The 26746-nt window shown below is 35.5% G+C and overlaps 1 protein-coding gene across 1 annotated transcript in view; it reads left to right on the top strand.

Moving 5' to 3' along the window:
* Positions 1 to 26746, top strand: part of LOC149775423 (argininosuccinate lyase-like) — a 98072-nt gene that overhangs the window by 10489 nt on the left and 60837 nt on the right. Inside the window, exons 2-6 of the mRNA XM_089944080.1 lie at positions 1205 to 1270; positions 4024 to 4131; positions 14573 to 14659; positions 20206 to 20289; positions 25391 to 25545. Coding sequence (XP_089800206.1) covers positions 1208 to 1270; positions 4024 to 4131; positions 14573 to 14659; positions 20206 to 20289; positions 25391 to 25545 — 497 coding nt within the window. The 5' untranslated portion in view covers positions 1205 to 1207. The remainder of the gene's footprint in view (positions 1 to 1204; positions 1271 to 4023; positions 4132 to 14572; positions 14660 to 20205; positions 20290 to 25390; positions 25546 to 26746) is intronic.

Genomic DNA, 26746 nt, shown 5'->3' with positions numbered 1-26746 from the left:
TTCTCGGGTTCTTCCTCCACCATTAATACTGGCCGCCATGTATAGCCTATCGTGTGCTGAAAAATGGCGTTAAACCCTACAACAACAACAACAACAACTTCTATCTAAAATGCCATATATATTTGCAAACAACATAGACCCTGGTCCCACAAGAGATGCCAATATACTTGCAAACAACATCGACCCTGGTCCCACAAGAGATGCCAATATACTTGCAAACAACATAGACCCTGGTCCCACAAGATATGCCAATATATTTGCAAACAACATAGACCCAGATCCCACAAGATATGCCAATATACTTGCAAACAACATAGACCCTGATACCATAAGATATGCCTTGTATTCTTGCAGACAACGTTGACCCTGATTTCAACAAGATTAAAGACACCAATGGGTACTCGGGTACCCGTCTGTTGATATTAACTCATTTGTGGAAATTATGACTATGTGTATATGTATTCATGAAAGTTACTGTAGGCATGTAGACTAGTTAAAGTGATTGTTATGCATAAATAATTTATCAATTTGTTTTGTGTCTATACTCTTGTACTAACTACTAATCCACATGGATTGAGCTGATAGTCACAAAAATGTTTACTGCAGATCCAAGTAAGTAGCAAAATTATTATTTTGTTTTTAAAATACAGTTTTCTGTAATTATGGCATGTTATAATAGATTGTTCTTTTTATGTTCAGATTATGCTTTTTTGACACTTATACAGTATTAGTAATAATTACACTTACACCTCTTTTGAGGGTTGGCATGTGTGAACCTACAACAAAGCAGTTCAGGTTCACATTTAATACAATTTTCCTTTTATCGGGTAACCGATAGGATTGACAGGTACCCAGTAGACTGTTTCTAAAATATTGACAGCTTTTAGTTGTTTGTAAAACAGTAAAACCTGTAGAACTTTCCATAAATTTTGAAAGTATTCTTGTAAACAACATTGACCCTGATCCCACAAGACATGCCATATTTACTTGCAAACAATATAGACCTTGATCTGACATTGCAAAATGCATCGCAGGTCAGACTCTATGCAGTTTGCATATGGAATCAGCAAAGCAAGCATATCTAGTTAGTTGGTGAAAAAGGGCAGCTGCTAGAAATTGTGGCATATAACAATAAAACTTTGTGTTAACACTTTCTAAGATGTTTAATGAGCCAGTTTTGTTAATGCTTTTGTTTCTTTTCCAGATCATGGCATCGTCAGTAAGTTCCACCCCAGGACCTAATGAAGCTAATGAAGTGGACCAACATAATGTAATTTACAAACTAATCATTAGTTATTTGAAAGCTTTTTGCCTCATCTAAATTGTTATGGGGCTGTTTCTCACAGATTGAATATCTTAATCTTTTTCCAGGTAATTTTATCCTGGAAAGATTGAATTATTATTTTGTATTTGAAATAACAGCTGGCAAAACTTTTTATGGCATCAACATTTCAAAAGCTAACATTGTCCCAAAAGATTTGTTGTTTCTTATTTTCACTTAGATTGTCAAATCCATGAGTGTGGAAGAGAGCTTATAATGTTAACCTTCTTTTATCTACCTGTTATGAAGTTTTCCATTCCATGAATGTTTTTTTAGCTCAGTTTTGAGACCCTGTTGTAGGACTTCATGTTTAGTTGATAGATTTATAGTTTCTTTACAGACTAATTAATGTATGACTTAATTTTGTATTACGTATTGCTACAAGTTGGGTTCTTCATAAAGTGATTGGCATATACCTTATATTGTTAGAATGTTGAATTACTTTAAAGTAGCAGTCACTTACCTTGGTGATAATGTAAGAATTGATGGGTAAAACTGAGAAAAAGGCAAGCCTCAGAATTTTCAAAGGCTTTCATTTTTTTAATGTGAATTAATCTACATCTGAGAATGCTCATTGCTATCATCCAATACCAAAGATGTGCTTTTAGTACAGTTGAAATTCGGTATAGGTATCCACTGTGTCATAGGGTCAGGCACAGCATGGCCCAGTTGAAGATGTCCTTTGAACAGTGTGAGTCACCAGTCTCTGTTACTTTCATAGACAAGTTTAACCATAATAGCAGGGGTCGGAATTAGCGGTAGTCCGCTAGCCAGATGCTAGCAGATTTCCTGTCGGACTAGTAACGTTCATAATGTTAATAGTCTGATGGGCTAGTAAGTTTCGGTTATCAATAGTCAGCTTTGTTTATGTCATTTCCTAATAAAGACTTGACTTAGCAGATGTTCTGTAGAATCAAAGCATTGGCCATTGTAAACACAGTCACAAAATATTAGCATGAGAAGATGATGTCAATTTTGTGCATTTCACTTAACAGCGCAAATTATGGTCCCATCATTAACAATGGAAGTTTGGTAATTGATCCTAATTAATCAGATAACGAATTAAATGAAAAAATGATGTGGTATCACACTTTATTCACTCGACCACATTAACAAACTACAAAGCAGTATGCCATGCAAAAGAACACGGCAAATTCAGAGAAATTAGTTTGTTTGTTTTTTTGTTTAAGGTTCTTTTTTTTTTTGCTCGCTACCCAGATACTTCAACAGTCACAAACAGGAAACTACATATTTTAAATTTCCATCGAAATAATTATAAGAATTAGATCAATTTATTATGATCACGTTATTGACACATCCTTTCCATACAACTACTTTTTCTATGATGATAAGAACAGCTTTTATATTTTTCCCTTACAAGAATGAACAAATAATTGAATACATGTGGAGACATCCAAGCAGAATGCCGTACATTTGTTGGGAATTAAAATCTCTGAGCATGGGCGTCTAAGATTTGAAAATTTTCCACCTTATTATTAATTTCACCAATACATTTAGGTTTGATTAATTAGGAACAATTACTAAACTTACGACTTATGATACTGTAATTGGAGCTGTTAAATACAATGTGCCAAGTGTTAGATGGCTCAGTTTGATGGGAACACACCTTTTCCAAGCTGAAACTAACACTATCTTCTGATGCTAATATTTTATAACAGTGTTTGCAATAGCCACTGCTTTGATCATGCAGAACATCCACTGAAGTTAAGTCTTTGTTAGGGAGAGACCATTTAATTGTGGGATCGGGCAAAGACACGTGTTTTAAAACGTGTTTCTTGCTCTGACTTTCTTATATAAAGGACACTGCCATTCCTTTTCTTGCTTTAAATAATTCGTGTCAGCTATACTATAACATTTCGTATTTCAATAATTCCCTCCTTATAAGACAGGCAAAATGTGGCATTTGATAGAAGGTGTTCAGCCACCGGAAAAAAGCAAAAGTTGAATGAGAATGATGAGGAATAATTCTTATGATAGGGAAAAGCATAATGGAAAATTTCAGAAGAAATGGACAAAAGACAGGGAATGGCTGAATTATGACGAGGAAAGGAACGTTATGTGGTGTAACTGGTGTTTGCAATTCGCAAACACAGACACACAAAAAACATCCAATTTTGTTGCGGGTTGTTCGAACTTTAAAATTGAATCGGTAAACATGCATGAAAGCTGTGTGACATTGTTTGTGAACAGGACTAGTAAAGATTTGGCAGGACTAGTAAATTTGTCAATATACTAGTCCTTCTGGCTACAAAGAAATTTGTGTTAAAAATTCGAGCCCTGTAATAGGTAAAAAAACAACAACTGAAAACCCAATACTTTAAAATGCTTATTAACCCCCCCATTCCCACCCCCAAAACAAAATCTGTCACATGTAAGAATCTATGTGTGATGCATCCTGCTACTATAGTGGCCACATACATGATGTTTGGTCAGAAGAAAAAAAAATTGAAAATGAGATTTGTATAACTTTGACCATTGCCCCACTCCCCCTCACTCCCGGGGAGTCAGTAATGACAGATGGCCACTATAGGTGCAGCAGCATTACTACAGCGTTTCTTGAATTTCATCCAGCTTTTAGAAGATGCAACTGACAGGCTTATTGACAGATGGAAAATATCTCGATATCCCAACAATTTTTGAAAAAATGAATAGAGATAATGAAATTTCATATTCTATTGTAGAAACAGAAGCTTTGGGGAGGAAGATTCACTGGAAAAATTGACCCAGTTATGGAGAAGTTTAATGCATCAATTCACTATGATAAACGGATGTGGAAGGCAGATATTTTGGTAAGCTGGAAGTTTTGATGGTCTTTGATCTGTTCTTAACTAGTAAATAATTTAAAATGTGTCAGGAGTACTTTGGACTATTAATCTGTTAATACACAATATATAGGAATGTGCCTGGTCCGTTGTTATAAGCAAGTTATCTACAGAACCTGTTGTCTTTCAAACTGTTTTGATTCTGATAGTGGAGGGTTTGTTAGGAAAATCACTTCTGTTGTGGGTTGTGTTAACAAAATGAGAAATCCCTGGTGGGGTTGTCAGAAAAATAAACTGAATATATATTTAAAATTGCATCTAACCCCCTCCTAGGTTGATATATCAGCCCTTCACCCATGATGATATTGATTTTCATCCATCAATATCAACACATATTTGTGGGGTTGATTTATCGGACTAACCCCCTCCTAGTGGTCTAATGTGAATAAAACATTGCGTTTGAAAATGATGCCAGTACACATGAGTGCATGTAATTTGTACGAATTCGAGTACTTTAAAGCAGTGATACGCGTTCCGCAAATTATGTCAACATCGCAGATATAAAACTTGCTTTGCGCTGCCAGTAGCGGTCTTGCAGCGCTTGATGCAACATCCAGATAGCTGGGTACTTTGGTTCAACATGAAGGGCTGTTAAACTAAATTTGATTGGTTCATTGGGCCCTGGAACAAGCATTTTATTGTAGTTTTAACCTTATTTTCATCATGGGAGTTTTACAAATGTATGTTTCGAATAAGGGCCACACAGGAAACCAAAATGGCTGAATCACAACAGAGTTTGTCTTCAGACAGCGTTTTCAGACTGCATATAATGGCAGGTGATAGCTATGATGACAATGAATTTCATGTATATCGGTCTGTTGGACATTGAGAATATGTCACTGGAAATACCAGTGTGTGATTTTGAGCCCAAAATTGATGTTGAGTGCGAGTCTGATGTATGTGTTGGATGGACAATACGCCGGTTATATTTATTCAAGATACCCATGTCTGAACAAGCAGACTATGGGAATGTTGGACTTAAAACCATAATACAGCATTACGGAAGAGAAAAAAGCTGGGATAAGAGGAAGCAAAGCACTGATTCAAGGAATGAATCTTTGGCAGAGTTCATGTTAGTGAAAACTCAGATGTCTCGGAAATGCTTAATCATGTGTATTTGGATGTCATTTTTTATTGGGGCGCAGAAAATCACTTAGGCGAGATTCCTCCGTACACATGTAATAGGTGGGCGGCAAAATTCAATGACTTGCCAGTCCTGCTTCAGCCATCTGCTTAGTGGGAAAATGTGTTGATCAGTTAGCTGTGCTGATATTTACAATGACAGAATTTAGTGGCTGAAAGCCCCCCACCCCCACCCCCCATACATGTCACCATTATAACAGTACATCAAAAGAACATGCTGCAATAGCTGGGCGGCAAGATCAAAGGCTTTGACTGGCAGCTGGGTGGGAAAATCTACTGATATTTACAGTGCTTGAATTCAGAGGCAGAAAGACCCAGAGATGTACATGTGGTCATTTATAACAGTACATAAAATAAACAACTTGAGCTTTCATTATTGTGTTTATTTCTGAGTGTAGCGGAATAAGCAGTGCACGTGACCTCAGATTCATGACATATTGAGACTTAGACTTGAATTTTGGGGTTCAGTGGCAACTGATGAAGATTGTAATGAGATTCAGGAGAGTGCTAAAGTTGCTAGAACTGATAGTTTGGATGGGACAGTAGCCAAGTGTAAGAAAGTGTGTGATCCCTTGCTTAGTGCTTTGAATAAGACCTTCCTTGGATTGACAAAATTCAGACTCACTCTCATTGACAAACAAGAGCTATGTCAGTGTTATAAAGAATGTAGAAATTAAACTCAGGAAACCAATAGTTCTTATAATTTGCTTAGTTTTCTGGGAGGGCACTGCAACTTTTGCTGGTGGGACTCCTATTTTTACCAAAATGGGAGTCCTGGACTCCTAGTTTTAAAATTCTAGCGAGACCTCTGGAAAACTTTTCTTTTTGGTACAGATATATCCAAGAGAGAATACCCATGGGCCATATCTGTGAGATGTTGAAAATTGCATAACCATAAAGAACAGTAACTTGTTCAAGCTGGTTATGCATATGCGTTTCAGACAGCAGGCAATGAAAGTAGTTCTCAGCACAGAAAAATATTCTTACACAGAGGAGGAGGATCATATTAAATTCAGAAACAATTAACAGATTAATGCTTATGGCAACAAAAGAATAACGAAACAAACTTTCATATCATGCAGATGCATTATTACTAAATGAAGTACATACTCTCTATGTGCAAAAATTAAACGACATTAAACATAAGAGACTGACTGATCTGTGTAAACTTAAAGCAAGATAAAATTTGTCCTGTTTGTTTTTGGTTCTTCCTATTTATATTTTGATCATGGTGATATTTTCTGCAGACCTTTTGGCACTTAGTTCCAAGCCATCATTTGGTATTTGTATTACAAATTGGATTACTATTTTCTAGTACACAACATTTTGAAGCAGTGTCATTAACTAATGATGAAATTGATGACAAAATACTTGATTTCATTCTGATATACTACACTAGTAAACTGTTCATCCTGATTCTTTTTTACCATCTCCTTTAGTTTTACTGGTGCCAGTACTTTTAATAAAATTATAACTTCTATTTTCTTGCAATCTAAATATTTGTAATCATGTATTATTGTCAAAAGTTAAAATGTACTTAGTTTTGTAAAATCTAAAACTATTAATTAGCAAGGGACTACAGTAAAAAGTGGGTCATCTTCATATGTGCAGAAGTTATTGCCATATTACAGTGTTGTTAGAAACAACATAATAGTTGTACAAGATGTATTTTACCAAGTTGTAGATCCAGCACACATGTTCACCACATATTCCATTTTATTAATAATATCATTATTTCTTCATATTCCTATCAGTATTTTCCCAGTGTTGTTAAATTTCTGATCTGATGTTGTTCATTTCTTATGCGATTTTTCAAGAATTCTCACAGTATCATTAAAAAACAATGTAATCTGTACCAAATTGAGTTGTTTGAGAAGAAATTCTTTCTTTTAACCCAAAAATCACTGAAGCTATGAGTTCTGGCATTAAAGTCTCACATTAAATAACATTTGAAGTAGCCATGATAGTAATTTAGGATGCAACTGTACTAATTTCACCTTTGGTATATTCAAATCTTGAATGTGATGGAGGAACAGGGCTCCAAATAAACACATCAAGTTTAGAACCTGTTCACTGACTATAAATCAAGTATATAATCAAGTCCAACTGAATTGTTAGAAATTTTTTAATTCTTTTGACAACTTTGTAATTAGCTGTCATATATGGAGTAAGCCTGTGGTCTTTCTGCCATCCCAACCAAGACCCCACCACAACCATGTAACCATGCCGAATGACATCACAGTAAAATCGCTATACTAGAAATGACATCTCTTGTAGTATTTTGATTTCAGTAGAGCCTTAACAGAGTGGAACAGTAAGAAAGATTGACAAATATTTAAGTGTTAGGGAGATATTTAACAATGGCTATTCCTCCCACCACCACTTCCTCGTTGGAGATCACACACACAAAACTTTAGAGTAAATCCTGAAATCCTGGCAGCATCCATGCAGGGGAGATAACTTGACAATTTTATTTGGTTTTATTGGTCTGGTTATCCCATGGTATTTCTGTTACTTAAACGTTATCTTACAGTGTGTTCAGTCAGCATGGTCAAAAAAGGCTTACAACCATTGAAAGTTGTTAAAGGACTCACATTACTACAGATATGAAAGAACAAGAACCATACTTAAATCAGTGAAGATAAAATAGAGTATATATGGGTTTGACTGTCCCTGATTGGTTGATAATGAAAGTAAGATTTTAGTAAAAAGAATCTTTTGAGAGCTTGTCCTACTTGTAACTGAAAAAAGTCAGGGACATTGTTTTATTAACGTAATTTCCATCCCTTTACAGACCTGAGTTTGGAAGGCTCGTTACTGAAATCAGCAGCTGACACTTTGGTGCAGTATTGTAAGCACACATTTCAAATTTGTGTAGGTCCAGAAAATGGTGCGGCTGTTATGGTTTTCATTTCACAAAAGCTGTCATAATAGATCGGTCTATACTGATACAAATTTGATCATGAGCACTCAAAATTTTAAGTTATTGAATTTTAATATCATGGTGTTTGCATAGGTTTACAGGGGGAACTGAATTAGTACAGCGAGTCATGATTTCTTGAGCTTTGTGCAGAAACATGGAATCCAAGCAGAATACATCCAGAAATGTAGAGGTTTTCAATCTTGGATTTAGTCTCCCCATTGCATTTCACATTGATACGCATGTTCACAGACAATTAGTATAGTAATAGGAAGAGTAAGTGACAAATTTAGATACATATAAAAAACAAGACAAACATTATGTGGGGGGACAAGATCATAAGAACAGGCTGGAATGGAGAAGTATAATAAAAACAATAAACAATAATGAGTAGAAGTGTGCCTCTTTTTATGTGTGCAACATTTATTTTCTCAGCTTCATTAAGAGATTACATCTAAGGGAAGACAATAAAGGGTGTACAGTTAACTAAACCAACATGAATTTAGTTATTTGAAAGATGTATCAAATTGATTTTTACCTTCTGGTTATATCTGTTCTGGTCTGTTTCTGTCCACTCTGGTGATTATGTCCACTGAATCAGTATGGTTGGAAATTTTGTTGGCAGATTATGATTACTGGTATACACTGTACTTCTGCCTGAGAGATGCGAATAATTTTATTCTTGGTTTGTTGTTTCTGGTTGTTGCTCAGTTCAAATGCATCATTTAAAAACATTGATGCATTTTCGTACTTTGTTACAAATATTTATTACAGATGCATATCTCCAGATACCGGTGAATATAGCTTGAATAAGTTATAACAGTTCTAGTTGGAACAATGGACATTGTTAGAGAAATTTTAAGTGAGCTAAAATGTAAACTTTTTGGCAGCGTGTGATGCAGGCTTGCTTAAAGCTTATCCATCTCATATGCTCTTCATGAAAAATCCATTTGTACCAACTGATGACTGTTTGGTAACTGTCAGGAATGCATAATTGACGATATTCAGAGGCCTACAAAATTACTTGAGTCAAAATTTATAAACTCATACAGCTGTGGCAGAAGTGATGGATTAGTACCTTTGCTGCTGTTGCGACAGTGGGTTAGTTGGGTGATTTAGTTTGGTCTGTTTTTTTTTTGGTGGTTTTTAACAATATATTAGGTGGAGGAAGAACCCCGAAAGACCACCAACCCAAACTAGGTGATCTGTGACAAAATCTCACTCTGTGAGATGTGCAAGTGATGTAAAAGCAAGCACCTTAGTACACTTGGGCACATGGAGCCTCTGTTGATTTGATGTTTATCTCCAACAGTCAAAGTCATTTAGACATGAGATCTTGGGTTTCAGTAGATCATTATGGCCTTTACCCCATTTTCAGATGAAAATTTACTGCTGAAGAAAATCCAAGTACTTGATGATGGAGGCAAGTAATCACATAACAAGCATCTTGTACCACTAGGCCATGGAAGCCCCTAAGATCTGTATCACAAGACAAGCATCTTATACCACTCTGCCATAAAAGCCCCTCAGGCCATAGGTATAAGTCTCATATGAAAGACTAGAAGTGGGAGATAGAACATGTGACAACAGCATTGAAAGTACAGAATGTTTCTGCTAGGCCATCAGTGATGATGATGATGCTGTTGACAATACAGTTAACTGTAATGACAGTGATTATGAGTACTCTGGAAAATGATTCCTTGACTTTAATCCATTTTAAAAAATCTAATTAATGATATAAGAACGTTTGACTTGCTATATTTCATTTGTTTTTTTACATTTTGTATTAGTATTGCAACAAGCATAAAAATAAGACATCGGAATCTGAAATATATGTTCTTGCAAGAAATGATATAGTGTTAAAGTATGCAGAAATAATGCAACATCACTTCCACAGGCATTAATGGTTTTCTTCTTTTGACAAGTCATATATTATAAGTTTACCAAAACATTTATTGAAAAAAATAATAACAAGGAATCATAGCATCTGACCACACATTTAAATCAATACAAGATTTAACTATTATTCTAATCAAAAGCAGCATGCCTGGGAACAAAAGAAAAATAGCAAAACATAGTGGTCACTTTAGTAAACACACAGTTTAGTAAGGATACAAATTCATGATGTCTATATTAGAATCAAAATCCCTATTATAAAATCAGTATTCGTGGACGTTAGATTAGTAGGTATTAAGGGACTGATAAATGACGTCTACAAATAATAAGCCACCATGAAAATTTGTGATTTCACAGTATCAGAGACATACATGGCTGACAGACAAACAAACAGAAGGACAAAAGATTGATTTTATAATGAATGAATACAAATAAAAATATGCAGTAAATTATATGATCTATAAGAATTCAGTAGATTACCACCAGCCAGCTGTCATTTAAATTGCTTCTGTCCCCAACTCAATATTAAAATCGCTTCATCTGCCCACTAACCCATAGCCAGAAATTAAGTTAAAAAAATTATGCTTCTGTAGGGGGCAGTGTTTTTCGATTAAAACATATCTGATGGTGGATCATAATTTTTTTTAATTGTTTCTGTTGTGGGTTGGTTGAATTTGAAAGTGCCTCCCCCCTGGGGGGTACATGTTTTATTGGAACAGCCCTAACAGTACATTCCTTATTTGCTATTTATAGCAACTGTATATGACCCATTTCCAGGAAAACATGGGTTTCATCAAATGCAAACTTTTCCTTACAGATTCAATATATTGATAAGCTAGTTAGTTAACAGACCAGTCTATACTTTTAAAAAAAATGGCACCAAATCTTAAGGTGGCACTCTAGAGTTTTGTACTTTGCATTGAGTTAGAACTTTTAAATAAAGAATTTACCCAGGTTTCCTCACTGGTAATACTGGTTATTTAAAAAAGACCTTGAATATCTTCGGCATTGTTGGAGGAACCATTAATTCTTTTTATTTTGGTATGATTGATGCATGTAATGTGGGTTGTAGAGTATATAGCTATGCCTTACTTCAGATTTGTATCTCAAAGAAGACTGCTTGCTCATTTTCACTTCCTGGATTTTGAGGTAAAGTTATAAAAAAAAGGAGCTGATAACTTTTTTACATTTTATATATTTAGTAATTCATTCATTGCACTGTCAGAGGCTGGTATTGCCCAGTCTGGCAAAATTCATTATCCCTGTATTAATAACTGCTCAAGCTAGTGTACATTAGACTAATTCACGCTGATTTATTCAGCATAAAGGAGAAATCATTTTTGTTAGCTGTGTGCTTAGATCATGTATAATTTCCACAAGTACAATATCCAAGAAACTTCAGCTACAGTACATGAAAGTAACAAAGAGGTATACCAACATTCTCTCCATTGTGTATGTTGCAAATGTAAAACACCTTCACTTTGCACCTGCCACTCTCTCAGAAGTTCATTGTATCTGTAGAGTGCCCCCTAAGTGAAACGCTTTATGATGTAAGTTGTGGATATTATATGATGGAAAATGTTAGAGCAGATGGATTATTTACAAACTTCAAAACATGTCAGATCAGAAATAAGGACAAATCAACACAGCTTTGCAAACTTTCAGTGAAAAATATGAGAGTAATGTATTAGAATATGATGGTAATGTATTACAGCACTCTGAGCACCTGGCCATGATCATTGAGAGTAACGTATTACAGCACTCTGAGCACCTGACCATGATCATTGAGAGTAATGTATTACAGCACTGAGCACCTGACCATGATCATTGAGAGTAATGTATTACAGCACTCTGAGCACCTGGCCATGATCATTGAGAGTAATGTATTAATGCACTCTGAGCACCTGACCATGATGATTGAGAGTAATGTAATACAGCACTGTGAGCACGTGACCATGATCATTGCAGAATTCCAGTTCACGATCATTCAGCAAAAGTTAGATGTGTAGACTAGTTAACGTGAGTGCTGAAGATAAATAATTTTTCTGTATATGTTGTGTTTGTATTCTGGTTCAAATCTAAATGGATTCTGTCCTTTTCGACAAGAAGTTTGACCAGCTGCAGAACCAGGTTAGTAGGAAACGTATTATTTTTTCATACATGCTGTAATTCTGGCATGTAATACATAGACAACACATTTTTATGCCCAAATTAAGCTTTCTTGCTACTTATAAAACAGGGTTTGCATGGTCATTAAAGGTATCTTGACACCAGGCCGACCAGTCCTAACACTAACCTCTTAATGCTGAGTGCCTAGTGAGGCAGCTGTTATTACCATTTTTGTAAGTCTTTGGTATGACTTGGCTGGGGTTCAAACCCACGACCTCCCACTTCCAAGGTGTATGCTCTAACCACTAGGCCACTGGAGCGATATTTGGTCATTAAAGGTCATTGAAAGTCATTGAGAAATGAACACCTCGATTCAAGGTCATTGAAAGGCAATTAATTTTGGAGACTGCTTAAAAAATTAAAAAATATGATTGAAAATTTTGCTTTCGAGACATTTATTTTACATTGTGTGACAATTAGAAATATGGTTTGATTTTCTGTCATGCTAGCAATTCAACTATTATCATGATCCACACGAAGTGATCGGAAATCATGCTTAGCACCCCTTTCACATGTCATTAACACTTTTTCACTTCACTCAGTTTGTCACTTTAGTCCTGACAAGACATTGCATTGAGGTAGTTTTGCAAATGCATGTTTAAGTTACGAGATATTTAGACAATCCAAAAGGGCTCAATCCCAGCGTGGTTCATCTTAGATGATTTAGTTTGGCAAATACTGGCTGATGATAGTGATGCAGTTTATTTTTAAAGCTATGAATTGCATCAGGTTATTGGAGCTGGAAAAGCATTCAGAGTGAGAATTTTAGCTGATGTGGCTTGACATAATGTACATAATAACCATAAGGAACAGTTTCCAAACTTGTTCCAGCTCGCCAAGTTAGCTATGTAAATGCCCCATCAGCACGGGCATCTCAGCACTGAACCATATTCATACACAGGTGAGGAACAGATTAAGCTCAGAAAAATCAACAGATTAATGCATATACGACTAGAGGCAACATCTTTTAAAGATTTTTTATTTCAGTAGGACTCTTAATAGAGAGTAGCTAGAATAAAGATAGATGGATATTGAAGTGTTAGGTAAATAGTGAACTATTGCCAATTCCTGCTCTTCCTCATTTTTGTTCTACTCCCCACTTATTTTTGTAACAAGTGGGACCCCCCTCCCTTAGATAAAATACAGGCAGCAGTTCTGTAGTGAAAGCAGTGAAATTGCAGCTGTAGAAGAAAGTATAAAAGCTAGAGGGCAATGGTCAGCATCTAGGATACAGTGGCTTTCTTTTAAAATATCATTTGCCTTTCATATTACATCTATTTATGTCCGTATTGTTTTTGTATTTGTTGCTTGTATTTAAATTAGTAATTGAAGCAGAACACTTGATACCATGAGTAAGTCAGTGAAAACTGAAAACTGGTCGTTGAAAAATCATTAAATTTCAGCTCTCCTGATCTGTATGAACCCAATAATTATGCTTATACCACTCAGGAGTTGGTAAGTATGTATTGATGTATTCCCCCACTATGTCTCAGTCTCTTCATGCTAATGTAGGCAGGCAAAACTTTGCATGCTCAAAACTTGGATGCAGCTCAGGTTTAAATATTTGATTGGCTAACATAAAAGCATCAAAATGTGATGATATTTATTTGAGTTTGAAATGGGAGTGTTTGATGGCTCATCTTTACAAAGTACAGAAGTGATTATGCTCCACCTCTTGCAATGATGGTTTTAGCATTGATCATACATGTTAAAAGGTTCAAATAAAGGTTCGTTGCCCTGTGTTCATTAGCATTTACTGACCTTTTTTGTAACACTTTTTACTCAGTTTTATTGATTTTTGTAAGTTTAAAGGCAAATTTTAGTTAATGTTTGCACTTAAAGTTTGCTCTATTAGGATGCCAGATTAATATTGTGCCTATTTTATGCTTTTTCCCCAGTATTACTAATAGTTTTTGGAGGCAGTTTATGGGAAAATTGTGGGCTGAAGGTCATTCCTTTACTAAGCAGTTTTTCAATTGTGTGCTTGACATGCAGACCCTGACATTTTTGTTATTAGAGTTATTGCCCTTTTTTTACTTTCCGCTCAGTGCAGTGTATGACAAAATATTTGTGTGTGTGTGTGTGTGTGTGTGTGTGTGATTTGGATTTTTAACGTAGCTTTAACAATTTTTCCGTCATATCGCTACGATGTCTACAGTGTGGCAGTTTATAGTGATGTCTAGCACTGGGGCATCATGCTGCAGACATGTAGCATAATAATACATTGTTCCATATGATAACATTGTAAGCAGAGTTTATTGTTACCATTCACATTTCCAGGGCAGTAAGGCATATGTAAAGACCATTCAGAAGGTTGGACTTGTGACAGAGGCAGAGATGAACTTGATTCTCGATGGACTGGAAAAGGTAGGATGGTTATTTCATTACTGTATAATTATTCATTGTGATTATTTGGATCTGGTACATTCATATCCTTTTACATGTAAGAAGTACGGCAGTATGTGTTATGCTATAACGTTGACCATCCATTTGTTCGTCTTCCAATCTGTCCATGTATTCCTCATTTCTTTTCTGCACAATAATCAGAGTCTGCTATTATCAGTAGTTACCAACCTATGTGGATGACTTATGCTTGAGGTAAGGAGGAAGCCTGTCATTTTCAGGGTCAAAGGTCAAGTTCACTGACAGAAAGAAGAACGATGGTTTCTGCACAACAATTACAGTTGTAAATGAAACTTTATCCATGGCTTACACTTTCAGTAATGAAGAAATCTTTTGATTTTGGGGTAAAAAACTTCAAGATCAAGGTCAGTTACTGAAAGAAGAAAATCGTTTCTGCACAAACATTTCAGTTATCTATATAGACACCTACTAAACACAGAGAGGACATATAATGTACCGTTCATCCTTTTATGTTATCTAAAGAAGAACATCAGTTTTTAAGACAGGTATACAGTTTACTCCAGAAAACACAGAGCTTTTAAAGTGGATTTGTATAGAAATAAAACCCGCATAAACATTCTCACATTTTCAAATGCAAGATTTTTTTTACTGTTTTCATTCAAAGACGTTGGTAAACAGTTTTTAAAAAGTGTAATTTATAAAAAATTAATTCTGTGTAGATGTATACATCATCACAGTTACATACTCATTTAATCATACATGTTTGATCTGGGGTCACTATGGATGTGCAAGTTGTATTTCCATTTTGCATACCCTGAATAACTATTTAGCATTTTTCACTGATGTCTGAATCTTAGGTGCACCCGATTGAATGCTTTAAAAAAATAAATCCATTCAGAATGTTGAAAAGCATAAACCTATTTAATAAATTCAAAACTGCTTAAGGTATGTGTTTTATTCCTGTTTGGGGAAGATAACTTATTTGACATAGTGTACAAATACTTCCCTGCCTGACTGCCTGATGACTTTGATGTCAGTCATATCAAAAGTATGTCATACATTTTCTTGCTTCAATGAGAGAACATGTTATATTTGCATATCTGCAACCAAAATAAATACTTTTTTCTCACCTTCTATGTCTTTGTCAAGAGTAGGGTATTGTGGCCATCGTATCTCTGTACATTATTTTGTTTCTTGTATGTTTGTGATCTTTAGTATTTCAAAATTTGCTCAAAAAGTTTTCAGATTTTGCAAGCTAGTTTTAAACCTGGTTCCCTAACTGAGCTTCTCTTTTGAGAACATTCCCTTGTCATATTAGCATTTTGAAATTAAACTTGGCTACCACCTGAAAAGATATATGAGAATATATATATGTGTGTGTGTCTGAGAGATTGATTTAGACTAAGGGAAGAAACTCTTACCAATTACCTGCCCCTTACCATCACTAGGTGGTGCTAATTTAGGTATTCGGTTAATGCTATCAACATAGTACTTAAAATAGAAGGTCGTTAGGACTATCAAAGGCTACTGCTCTGCATTACCTGATGCTTATAGGCATCATGACAGAGAGGATATTTGGTCATGATGAAGATTTGTCAGACCTGCTAGTTAATTTTGACTTTAATAGGCCCAAACCCCTCACACTGTTTATTTATGCAGACCTGCCAACTCTTAAGATTTTGCCTTAAATCTGACAAAAATTACCCTTAAAATAAGGACTTACGGCATAAAAACAAAAACTACTGAAAAATTATCATTATAGAAAAATCCGGAAAATCTGTTCATCTGTTTGATTTGAATTTCATATTAGAACTAGTGAAATTGGTCAAGAACCAGACTAACTTTACAGCAGCACATCAGATGCTTTAAACTGCACTTATTTGTTCATGTGAAGTGTCTACATGATCAAACTTTTGATCATATAATTTTTTTAAAAATGGCATCCAGCAAGTGATGCATGTTTTAGGGGGCAGGGACCAGTTTTTATGTACAAATTTAATGCCACTATCAGTGACCTAGTATAAAAAAGATCATAAAAAATCAAATACACAAGTGAGGTATAAAAAAAGGGTCCATATTTTTGGATGCCTATAATAAAACAAAGCATAAGAATATTATCAACTTACCAAAGAAGTAAATGGCAGTTCATAACAGAAGTTTATGCACCTCAATCCCAAATCTCACAGTGCAAACACAAGCCCTTTTCCTAGATGAGACATCTCTGCAAAACAATGTGTACTAAACAGGCTGATGCAGTTGAAAATAGTTGTCGTCCAAGCCGCTTTTGATATGTTGTACTTGCCCCAAACCCATGTGTTTACTGCTGTCACAGACCTGCCATCTCTTACAATTTTGCCGTAAGTCTTACAAAAAATAACCTTAAAATACAGGCTTACGGCATACTAGCAAAAACTATGGGAAAATAATCATTGCCAAAACATCCGGATAATTGGTTCAGCTGTGTTTTATTTGGATACGGGTTTCATCTTAGAGTTAGTGAATTTGGTCAGGGAACCAGACTAACTTTACAGCAGCACCCCAGATGCTTTAAACTGCACCTATTTGTTCATGCGAAGCATCTGCATGATCAAACTGTTGATTATAGAATTTTTAAAAATGGCATCCAGAAAGCGATGCATGTTTGAGACGAAAGGGAAAATAAGCTTCTAGAAAAGTGTTAATAATCAACACAGAAGAATAAAAAGGAGTATTCAGATTCTTGTAAAAGCTGGAAAGGACACAGTTACGTTTATTGGACATCATGTGTCAATTTGAGTATGTCTCGTGGTGGGAGATATGATTGCCATCATCATGTGAAATGGAAACGAATTTCCAAACATTTTGTCAAGTTGAGAGATAGCAACAAGTCATTGAGCTGCATAGAGTTTGGAAATAGAGTTTATGCAACTGTACTAGTGGTAAATAAAGTCAATGCTTACTTTGCAAACTTTTCAGTTGAACATATCATTGATGCGTCAAACTTTTAATTACGTTTTCCAGCTTTACAATAGCAGTTATTGATATTTTGTTACACCTTACTGAAAACTGGTCAGTCTTGGGAAAAAATCAACTGCATTACTGAGACGGGCTTGTTAGGGTTGGCAGGTCTGCTATCGGAGGCTAGCTCTTCTTCCTAGCCGACTATTGGTATTTCACTATCAACATACTGCAGAGTAACTAGGGAAGGTGTACATGCCTAACATCATTTTCAAGAACAACATGAGCCCAAAACACCCAGCTCACAAATATATCTATATCTTTAAATAGTAACAAATATAGCTGAAAAAGTCACGCCATAGCCTTGTGTTAAGAAATTTGCCAGGGGCCAATTACGAAAGTGTACCCTGCCACCTTTAAGACGAATGGGAAAATAATCCTCTTGAAAAATGTTAAAATTCAACACAGGAAAAATAAAAAGGACTATTCCGATTCTTGTGAATAAAAGCTGGAAGGGACACGATTTTGTTTATTGGACATCACATGCCAATTTGAGAATGACTCATGGCGGGAAATATGATTGCTGTCACCATGTGAAATGGAAAAAGAATTTCCAGAAATTACGTTGAGAGACAGCAACAAGCCATTGAGTTGCATAGGGTTTGGAACTAAAATTTGTGCACCGTACTAGTGGTAAATAAAGTCTATCCATACTTTACAAACTTTTAATTGTTTTCCAGCTTTACAATAGCAGTTTATGATATTTTATTACAACTTACTGAGAAATGGTCAAACTTATGGAAAAAATCAACTGCCTTACTGAGACGGCATCAGGGTTGGCAGGTCTGCTTATGGAACTTGTCATGGGTTTGACTTGGCTCAGTTCAGATCAATTTGAACTTTTAACAGGGTAGGTGAGTTAATGTGCCCAACCAGTGGACCTCAACTATCTGCAGTTTAGATTGAATTGTTCTGTGGTCCTAATGGTGCAGCCAGGCTTTGTAGCTAAGAATAGGTAGCTTTCAGCTTGCACTTGGAATGCTTATACTCACCCTCTCTTTGATAGATACCCAGAGAATCAACCATGCAAGGTCCTCTCTGTGACCTCAAGTATTACTTGAATTGGACAGGGAAAAGTGTCTCTTTCTTCAGGTGAAGGTATTGAAAGAGGCTATAAGGTTGATCATCATTGCTACAGTGTCAGATGTGCTCAGCATAGTCTGAAGTCTTGAAAGATCAAAGTTGCCTTATGACGATTTCTGCTCATGAGATTGGAGCAATCTCTTCCAGCCTTGTGTTTGAATCTAACGTTTCAATCTGAGACTTAACTGAAGCTGTTAGTTGTGATGCACAATCAGCTGTCTTGGAATTTAATCTCAGATTTGCAGAAATGGGTACAGTAGCTGCTGCCCAGGTGACCTATAGACCTAGTTGTCATGAGCACAGAATTATCACAGGCAGGAGGTTTGTTCTTTTGCTGGATTTGCATGGAAATTTTATTAATTAGAAAAGTTTATTAATTTCCCTCTTAATTGTCTGTAGCCATCACAGATCTCATGACCGTTGGTTGTGTTTTTATCATGTTAGAATAATGGGTTACTCATATAGGGAATCCAGTTATTCTTGCCTTGAGTGGTTCCTGTGGTAGAGGTACAATTCTCAGCATTGCAGCCACTTATCGTCTTATTTCCTAATGTTTTAATGTGGTTGGGGAATGCATTCAAAGGAGAAAGCAATTTTTTTTAGTAAATTATGTTTCTCTGAGAATACTTATCTGATTATATTAGTATAAAACCCTACTAACATTTCTGTGAATGCAAGCATCCTAGTTGATGTGTCACAGTTTAAAACTGGTGCCACCTATTGTGGTAAAGGGGAGATAATATGTAACAGTATTTTCCGATGGTCTGTATGGTACATATATGGAAAAGATGAATTTTTATATTTTCTGTGGGTGTGATTCAAAGGATTTTTTCTTCTTCAGATGTTAATGTGACCAGGTAAGGTTTCTTGGAGAAGCATAATTTACTAAAAAGTTTGCTTTCTTTGTTCAGTGTTGAAAAACTGAACCTTGAAGCCTAGTGAACTTGCACCTTTAAAAATCCTAATATTGTCAGCTTGTCTGAATTAAGATTCTCATCACATCACCAAACTGCAAAATTTTCCTTATGTTATTGGTAAATTGCTGAACAGTGGCAGAAAAATAAATCTGCTACACAGGATTTATAAGTACCTTGGATTTGCAGACAAAGGATTTTTCAATAGGTGTGGATAAAAGAAAAATAACTGAATGAAAAGGTGGATATTATACAGCAGTCACTAACATGAACATACAGTCAGAACTGGAATTTTTTAAAATAGAAAAGCATAATTTTTTGTTTGGGGAAAAAAATTTGTAAGATTAATGTACACTCAGGTTAGTCTTGGATTCATGTCTGTATACCAATTATAATGATATGAAATTTATGATGTCACCTTGTTGTTCAATGGATAAGATCAGATTTATCTAAAAGCACTATATTGACTGTCTTCTTTTCAGTCTGATTTTCAATGAAGACACAGGATAATTGTATTTGAATACCCTTTCAATAGATTGAAATTTTTTCATGTAGATCTTTGTGGAATGGTCTGCAGGAGAATTCCAACTCGAGCAAGAGGATGAAGATATTCATACAGCAAATGAAAGACGGCTAAAGGTAAACTTCTGTTTTGTTGTTGCTTTATGTTTTCTTGGTATAACAGTAATTTTGAGGAAAAGCAAGGTCTGTGCATGACACCATTAACATTTTAGCATACATCAGTTAAACCACTCTTGAAGTTTTTCATGGTTTATCAGATAAAATTAGTGTTTTATCATGTAGTGGATAGAATTCTGCATGATTGTTAATTTTGTGTGAAATTTTTGAATATTTGTTGTTGTCAAACGTGTATTTAGTAGCTACCTTTTGGGAGCTGAATAGTTTTTTTTTACATTCATGGTCATATCATACATTATCCTCCATGTGGGGTGTGATGTTGGGATATATGCCATCAGTCCATGACTCTAGTTCCACCAAAACTGTAAGTGGAAATTGACAGAACTTGAATCACAAGTGATCCATGTGATATCCATATGCATTTCTCTAGGGATCTCTGGGGGCGGTCAGAGGTCAGATATACAAACATTGCAGTTAACTCATTCAGCCCCAGACCCTTTATTAGTATCACTGCTGCTATGCCCCAGCAGCACTAAGCTGTGTCTAGCTGCGTGTGCCCCAGAGTTTTTACCTGTTTGAAAAATTTTGTAAACATCGTGTACATGCATTCACTCTTACCTTAATTTCTCTGCTAATATCCAATTAAAATCCAAGAAAGTTTCACCATTTATTGCAAATGAATTTGTCTACACAGTGATGTATTTTTTTTCCCTATTTGTCCAAGTCTTTCACGATTTATTTATACAGAATTTACAAAATTATGTGCAACGTTTATCCGCAAGAACTTGATCATCATCGCTGTCAGCATCCTCATCTTCGGACGATTCAGTCTCAGAAACTTCTATGTCCGAATCGAAATCTCACAAAATATCCAACTGCCGAACATATCTTTCCTCAGCTTGCTCAGTATTTTCAAGATCAAATCCGAGAAACTCCTCATTTTTGCTCTCATCAAAAATCACTCTTACGTCCGCCATCATTTACGATTTTTCATGACCAGAACACGTGTAGTTAAACCGCTTTCAAAACAGGAGCCCTTAACTTCTGAACAATTCAAATTTCCGCAAATGAAAGTAAAATCATTTCTGATTGGTTTAATAGTTGTTATTTCTTGGAATAAACCCATTTCTAACCAATCAGAGACGTTGAATCTAACACACATTCATCACGCTTGGAGACAGGATCGGCCATTGAATGCAGTAAAAAAATCACGACTACAGGCGGGATCGGCCATTGAATGCAGAAACCGGATCACGCCTACAGACAGGATCGGGGCTTAAAGGGTTAAGTAACAATTGCAGATGCCTGTATTTTGTTATGGCTTTGTCCATCCATCTGAGCATCTTTGCATTTAGCCATTAACAATTGCTTGTCTGGCTCATATGAAACTTGGATGATCTGTTATGACTAAATGGTTGCCATTGTACCATTGTAAAGCCTCATGCCCTTAGGTCAAAGTAATGGCAACAGAAATTCAACTCTGAAATTTATCCTAGTTTGGGATGTAACCTTTGAACCACAGAAGGTATTTGAATGAAACTTGTATATCATCTATAAATGGTGTGTCAGTTACCATAACCAGGTCACAACAGTCTGTTACTTCATCCAGGATGTCACCATTTTTAGCCCTTGCAGATGTTTTGATGCAATATTATCCAGGTGCATATCTTATCATACATTTAACTCTCTTGCTCAGAGTTCAAGGTCATTATTTGGGAAGAGGTCACAGGAAGGGCATATAATGTTAAATTTACAATACTTTTTTGAAAAACTTTATGCAGTTGTAGTATAAAGACAAGTATGTAACATCTTTTGGTTATGTCCCCGTAAGTCAAGGTAAGGTAAGATAGGTGTTAATAGAAAGTGTAGGGATTTGCTATGGTGAGCCATGGAAATAGATGGTTACAGGTACCATGAGAAAGTGGCAGCATATATATATATATAGTCCTGCCCACTTATATCGACATCACTTATGTCAACAAGCCACCTATGTCAGCCAAACTACAAAGTCCCAGTCCAGTGCTTTGTTATTGTTACCAAATTTGTCTTGCTTATGACAACATTTAGATAAAAGAATAATTTACATGTCAATGGAAACCCTTTGTCCCAACTTGAACAAAATCTTTGTTTTATTATTGTGTCGAAAAGCTCCAGCTCATACTTTGCTGTACATTTATTTGATGTTGCTACAAGGTTTTAATGCTGCCGTTGGATTAACAAATGGGGATGCTTATTTTGTCCTTGGGAGTTGGTTTTCGTGGCAATAAATAGCATGTGCATCTTTCATCAAAGCAAGCCAGTTACAATCTTTTATCAAAAGAATGCACCCTTCATGAAAGAAATCAGCACCAAACTGTATAAAAAGAATGAAATCTGATCGATTATTGCATTTTTCAAAGTTTTCATTGATCGGAACAAATTTATTGTGTTGTGAAAGTTTCTGGTGTTTTTTTAGGAAAAAAGTAACTTGTTTATGCTTACGATGGCTACCAATGGCAGTATAAAGAGCAAATTTAATTATAATCTTGAAAGAAAAACTGTTAAGGCAAAAACAGAAAAGGCTTGCATAAAATTCAGAACTATCATTATCTCCCACCCCTGCCTGTTTTGCTAAATGCATTTAATTTTAATTAATTTTTTTTATATTATATTCCATTTCAATTTAATGTATAGATTGTGCTATAGATGATCTTAATGATGTGTGTATTCTGGAATTTGTGAGTATTTTACAAAAGTACAATTTTTATTTGCATTAAATTATTCAGAACTTGGTGACATGTTTTTATTTCCTTATAAGTAGCCTCATTAAGATGGTTATGCTTGTCGTCTCAGTCAGCCCAAAAATCTAGGTCAATTTAAGTACATGTATGTAAATAACAGCAAAGCAGCCATGTGCTGCTGGTGAAAAATGCACATCATAGTTAACTGTTTAGTGAAGTGTTGGTTGACAAATGGATATACAGTGCAGAAAATGACTACCATTTTTTTTTATAGATGTGTTTATACACTGTATACATTTCCTAATGGATATGACAGATACAGTGTTTTTCTAATGTGACCTATATCCAAATTTGTGGATTTTTTATGTGCGTATACTGTGTACTTCAAGCATTATGAATTGTATAACACAAAAGTAACACAAATATAAGTTGTCAGTATATAAGTGTATATTGTAAACTGGTTTTGTAGTCATTTATAAAAAAAACCAATTGTTTATTTTCTCGAAGTGTAAATCCTGTGTACTGATGACAAGTTACCCATTAAAGACAAGTTTCACTTGTCTGCTAAATTTTGAATTTGTTCAGCCTCCCCTTCCCACAACACATATCTTGATATCCACTTATGTCGACAGTATTACTCCAGTCCAGAGGATGCCAAGATAAGTGAGTAGTTAATGTTAAACAGAGAGTGTATTCTTTACATAACATGTATACCAGTGTTTTACCTCTAGTTCATGAAGACTTGTGTCTGTCTGTCTGCATTCCATGGCTATCTTCATAATGGCATTGTGTAAATCTAGAACTTTGAGAAGCTTAGCATGACAAGGAATCAACTTCATTCACAATCCCAGATCCAGTGAAGTGTTTAGACCTATGCAGATAATAAATCCTAAATTTAATGATTTGGAATTTGCAATAAGCAATTCCTTGAGTTTTTGTTGCCAAAGTGGCAAAAAATCACATGGCTTAGTAGTGTTATTTACATGCTAATTAAATATACTATGGCTGTATTCAGTCATTCCAAGCTAACACCTGTTTGCATTAAAGATTCGGCAGACCAGATCAGATTAGTGAGGCTACCAGTTTGGGAAATGAAGCTTCGCATGGGTATTATGAATACTGCACCATATAATGAAAGGAAATGCCTGGTGGTTACTCGCGTAAATTTCTCAGCCAGTGACATTTTTGAACTTGCCGATGGAACCAACAACAGTAGTTTAAAGTATATCTAGCATGATCAATCATAAAAAAATATTGCCGCCAAAGTACAGGAAGAGTATATGCCTTTTATACCAAATCTTATTTGATGGGAATGGAGAGGTTGTTATACTTGAAAAGATAATAGACTGCATGCAAGATGGTCATTCTTGGGATTTGACCTAATGGAGTCCATACGCATATAACTATTGTGAATATTCAAACCCTGAAGGAGTATGGTATGTATTTTCATAGTTTACATTTACTGTTTCATTTATTAATGTTTCTTCTCTTTGACAAAAGCTTCAGCAACATGGAGCAATAAGGTATCATAAAAAAAAGCCACGAAGAGCTGAACTTTCTCTCTCTATCTCTCTCTTATATCGGATATGCTTCATTCTTTCTATATGTTTCTCCCCCCCACCAAATAAACCCCCAAAAAACAAACTGGAAAAAGCATTTTAGTATTAATGATGCAATTTCCATATTGCTGGTAATTGGAAATAGCATACAGTGATACTTTTAATATTTAGGAAACCAGAAGTTATTATAATTTAATTCCACAATAAATTTTCAGGTCAACTTCATTATAGGTATCTAAAATAGCTTGTGTGAAACAAATTTGGTACTTTTAGTTACATTTAATGATCCTGACTGGAAAGGTTACTGAGTTACAGGTAGGATAAAATTCATGATGCTGTATGGAGCGATGTGAAAAACACAATTTGAGGTATTCATCTGGCCTCATCTTATACTCAGCATTGACTTATATGAAGGATGGAAAATTTGCTAAATTTGCTGATTCATCTTATACTCCACATCGACTTATAGGCCAGCAAATATGGTATGTAGTTAAACTGTCAGGATTTCAAAAATCTCAGTGACTAACAGTTAAAGGTTTAACATCACTCACAAATTTCAAATTTCCCCTTTATTGATAGTTATTTGCATCATATTTATGATATAAAGGACATTAAAAGACCTCAAGTATCCTCAGTAGAAAGTTTAACAAGGAAGGGGAATTAAAGAAAGTGATTTACAGATATTGTCCTTTATGGTAGGTTCACTGTACTTTGAAAATCATTTGATTCAGAGATTTATTATAATGTCTGTAGTCCAGTTTAAAAGAGAGAGAGAGAAAGAAATGAACAAAATGAAAGAATGTTTTGCATTCTTCTTTCTAGGAGCTTATTGGTCCAGTTGGAGGCAAGTTGCATACAGGCCGAAGTCGTAATGATCAAGTGGCAACTGACATAAGGCTGTGGTTACGAGATGCTCTTGATGAATTGAAAGGAAACATTACAAGTCTTCTTCAAGTCATGATTGACAGAGCCAGAGAGTAGGTAATCCCCAGTCCTTTTAGGGTAAACTGAGTCTGGGATAGTTAAAATCAGCCAAAGATAGATAGCTATTATTTTTTATGGAGATTAGCCCCTTGCCTCAAACCACTGCCAAGTCATATCAGAGATTTGTAAAACTGGTACTAGCAGCTGCCTCAGTTGGTGCTCAGCCTTAAGAGGTTAGTATTTGGACTGGTCGGCCTGGTGTCAGGACAGTGTTACTTTGGGACATGATGCAGCATGTCTGTAACATGATGCCTCAGTGCTAGACATCATTATAAACTGCCACACTGAAGATATTGTAGCAATGTGACTCAGATTGTTAAAGCTACATTAGAAATCCAATTTACATGCACACACGGTTCCATATAAATGATGCAAACCACAAACTAGATTGATGAGTTGAAATTGTTCATTTTTTGGAAGATATTTATGCCCCCACTGTTTGCTAAATGGGACATCATGATTTAATCCTGTCCATTTGTTCATCAGTATGTCTGTACATTCATCATGAGAAGCTTCTTAGTATAGTTCCACAAAATTTGCTTGATGCGGACAAATTCGCTATAAAAGTTTGAATCAATTTTTTTAGGATGTAGTTATATTTTTTTATGCAGAAACAACATGTCCATTTTTTCAATTAAAAAATTGAAATTCTTATATCAGGATCGACTATTCTTTGCAAGGGAATTGGCTAATTTCAAGAGCAGTCTTACTTTAGATTACAGTAATGATAATCTACATCCATTATTGTCTTGCCTGTGTATGATGGGAAATATAACATTTTCTTCAACAGTGTTAACAAGCAGTGTTTAGGCTTCTATATCGAATACATCATCTGAAAATAAAATGTTATTAATTAGTATGCACATCCCATTGAATTCATGGAAAAGCAAGAAATGTTGTCTTTCATGTCTGTATACCCCAAATTGGCATGATGCAAGCATGGTTTAGAACCGGTTACTTTCAACAGTTAATCAAAAAGTATCCATTTGCTTGCTGACCTTCATTGATCTGGTTCATGCTCTTAGGTGTTATATCCCATGCATGGTAAACATTGGCGTGGAAGGCCTTAGGTGGCCAGGGTGGTGGCTCAGTGCTTATAGCATTTGCCTCGGATGCGGGAGTTGCGGGTTCAAACCCCAGCTGAGTCATACAGACTTATAAAAAATAGTACTAGTAGCTGCCTCACTAGGTGCT

Source organism: Sinohyriopsis cumingii, chromosome 19 (assembly GCF_028554795.1).
Source record: "Sinohyriopsis cumingii isolate HCF-2022 chromosome 19, ASM2855479v2, whole genome shotgun sequence".
Lineage (NCBI taxonomy): Eukaryota > Metazoa > Mollusca > Bivalvia > Unionida > Unionidae > Sinohyriopsis > Sinohyriopsis cumingii.
The sequence above is the reverse complement of the archived record's forward strand: the minus strand, read 5'-3'. Positions and strand labels throughout refer to the sequence as shown.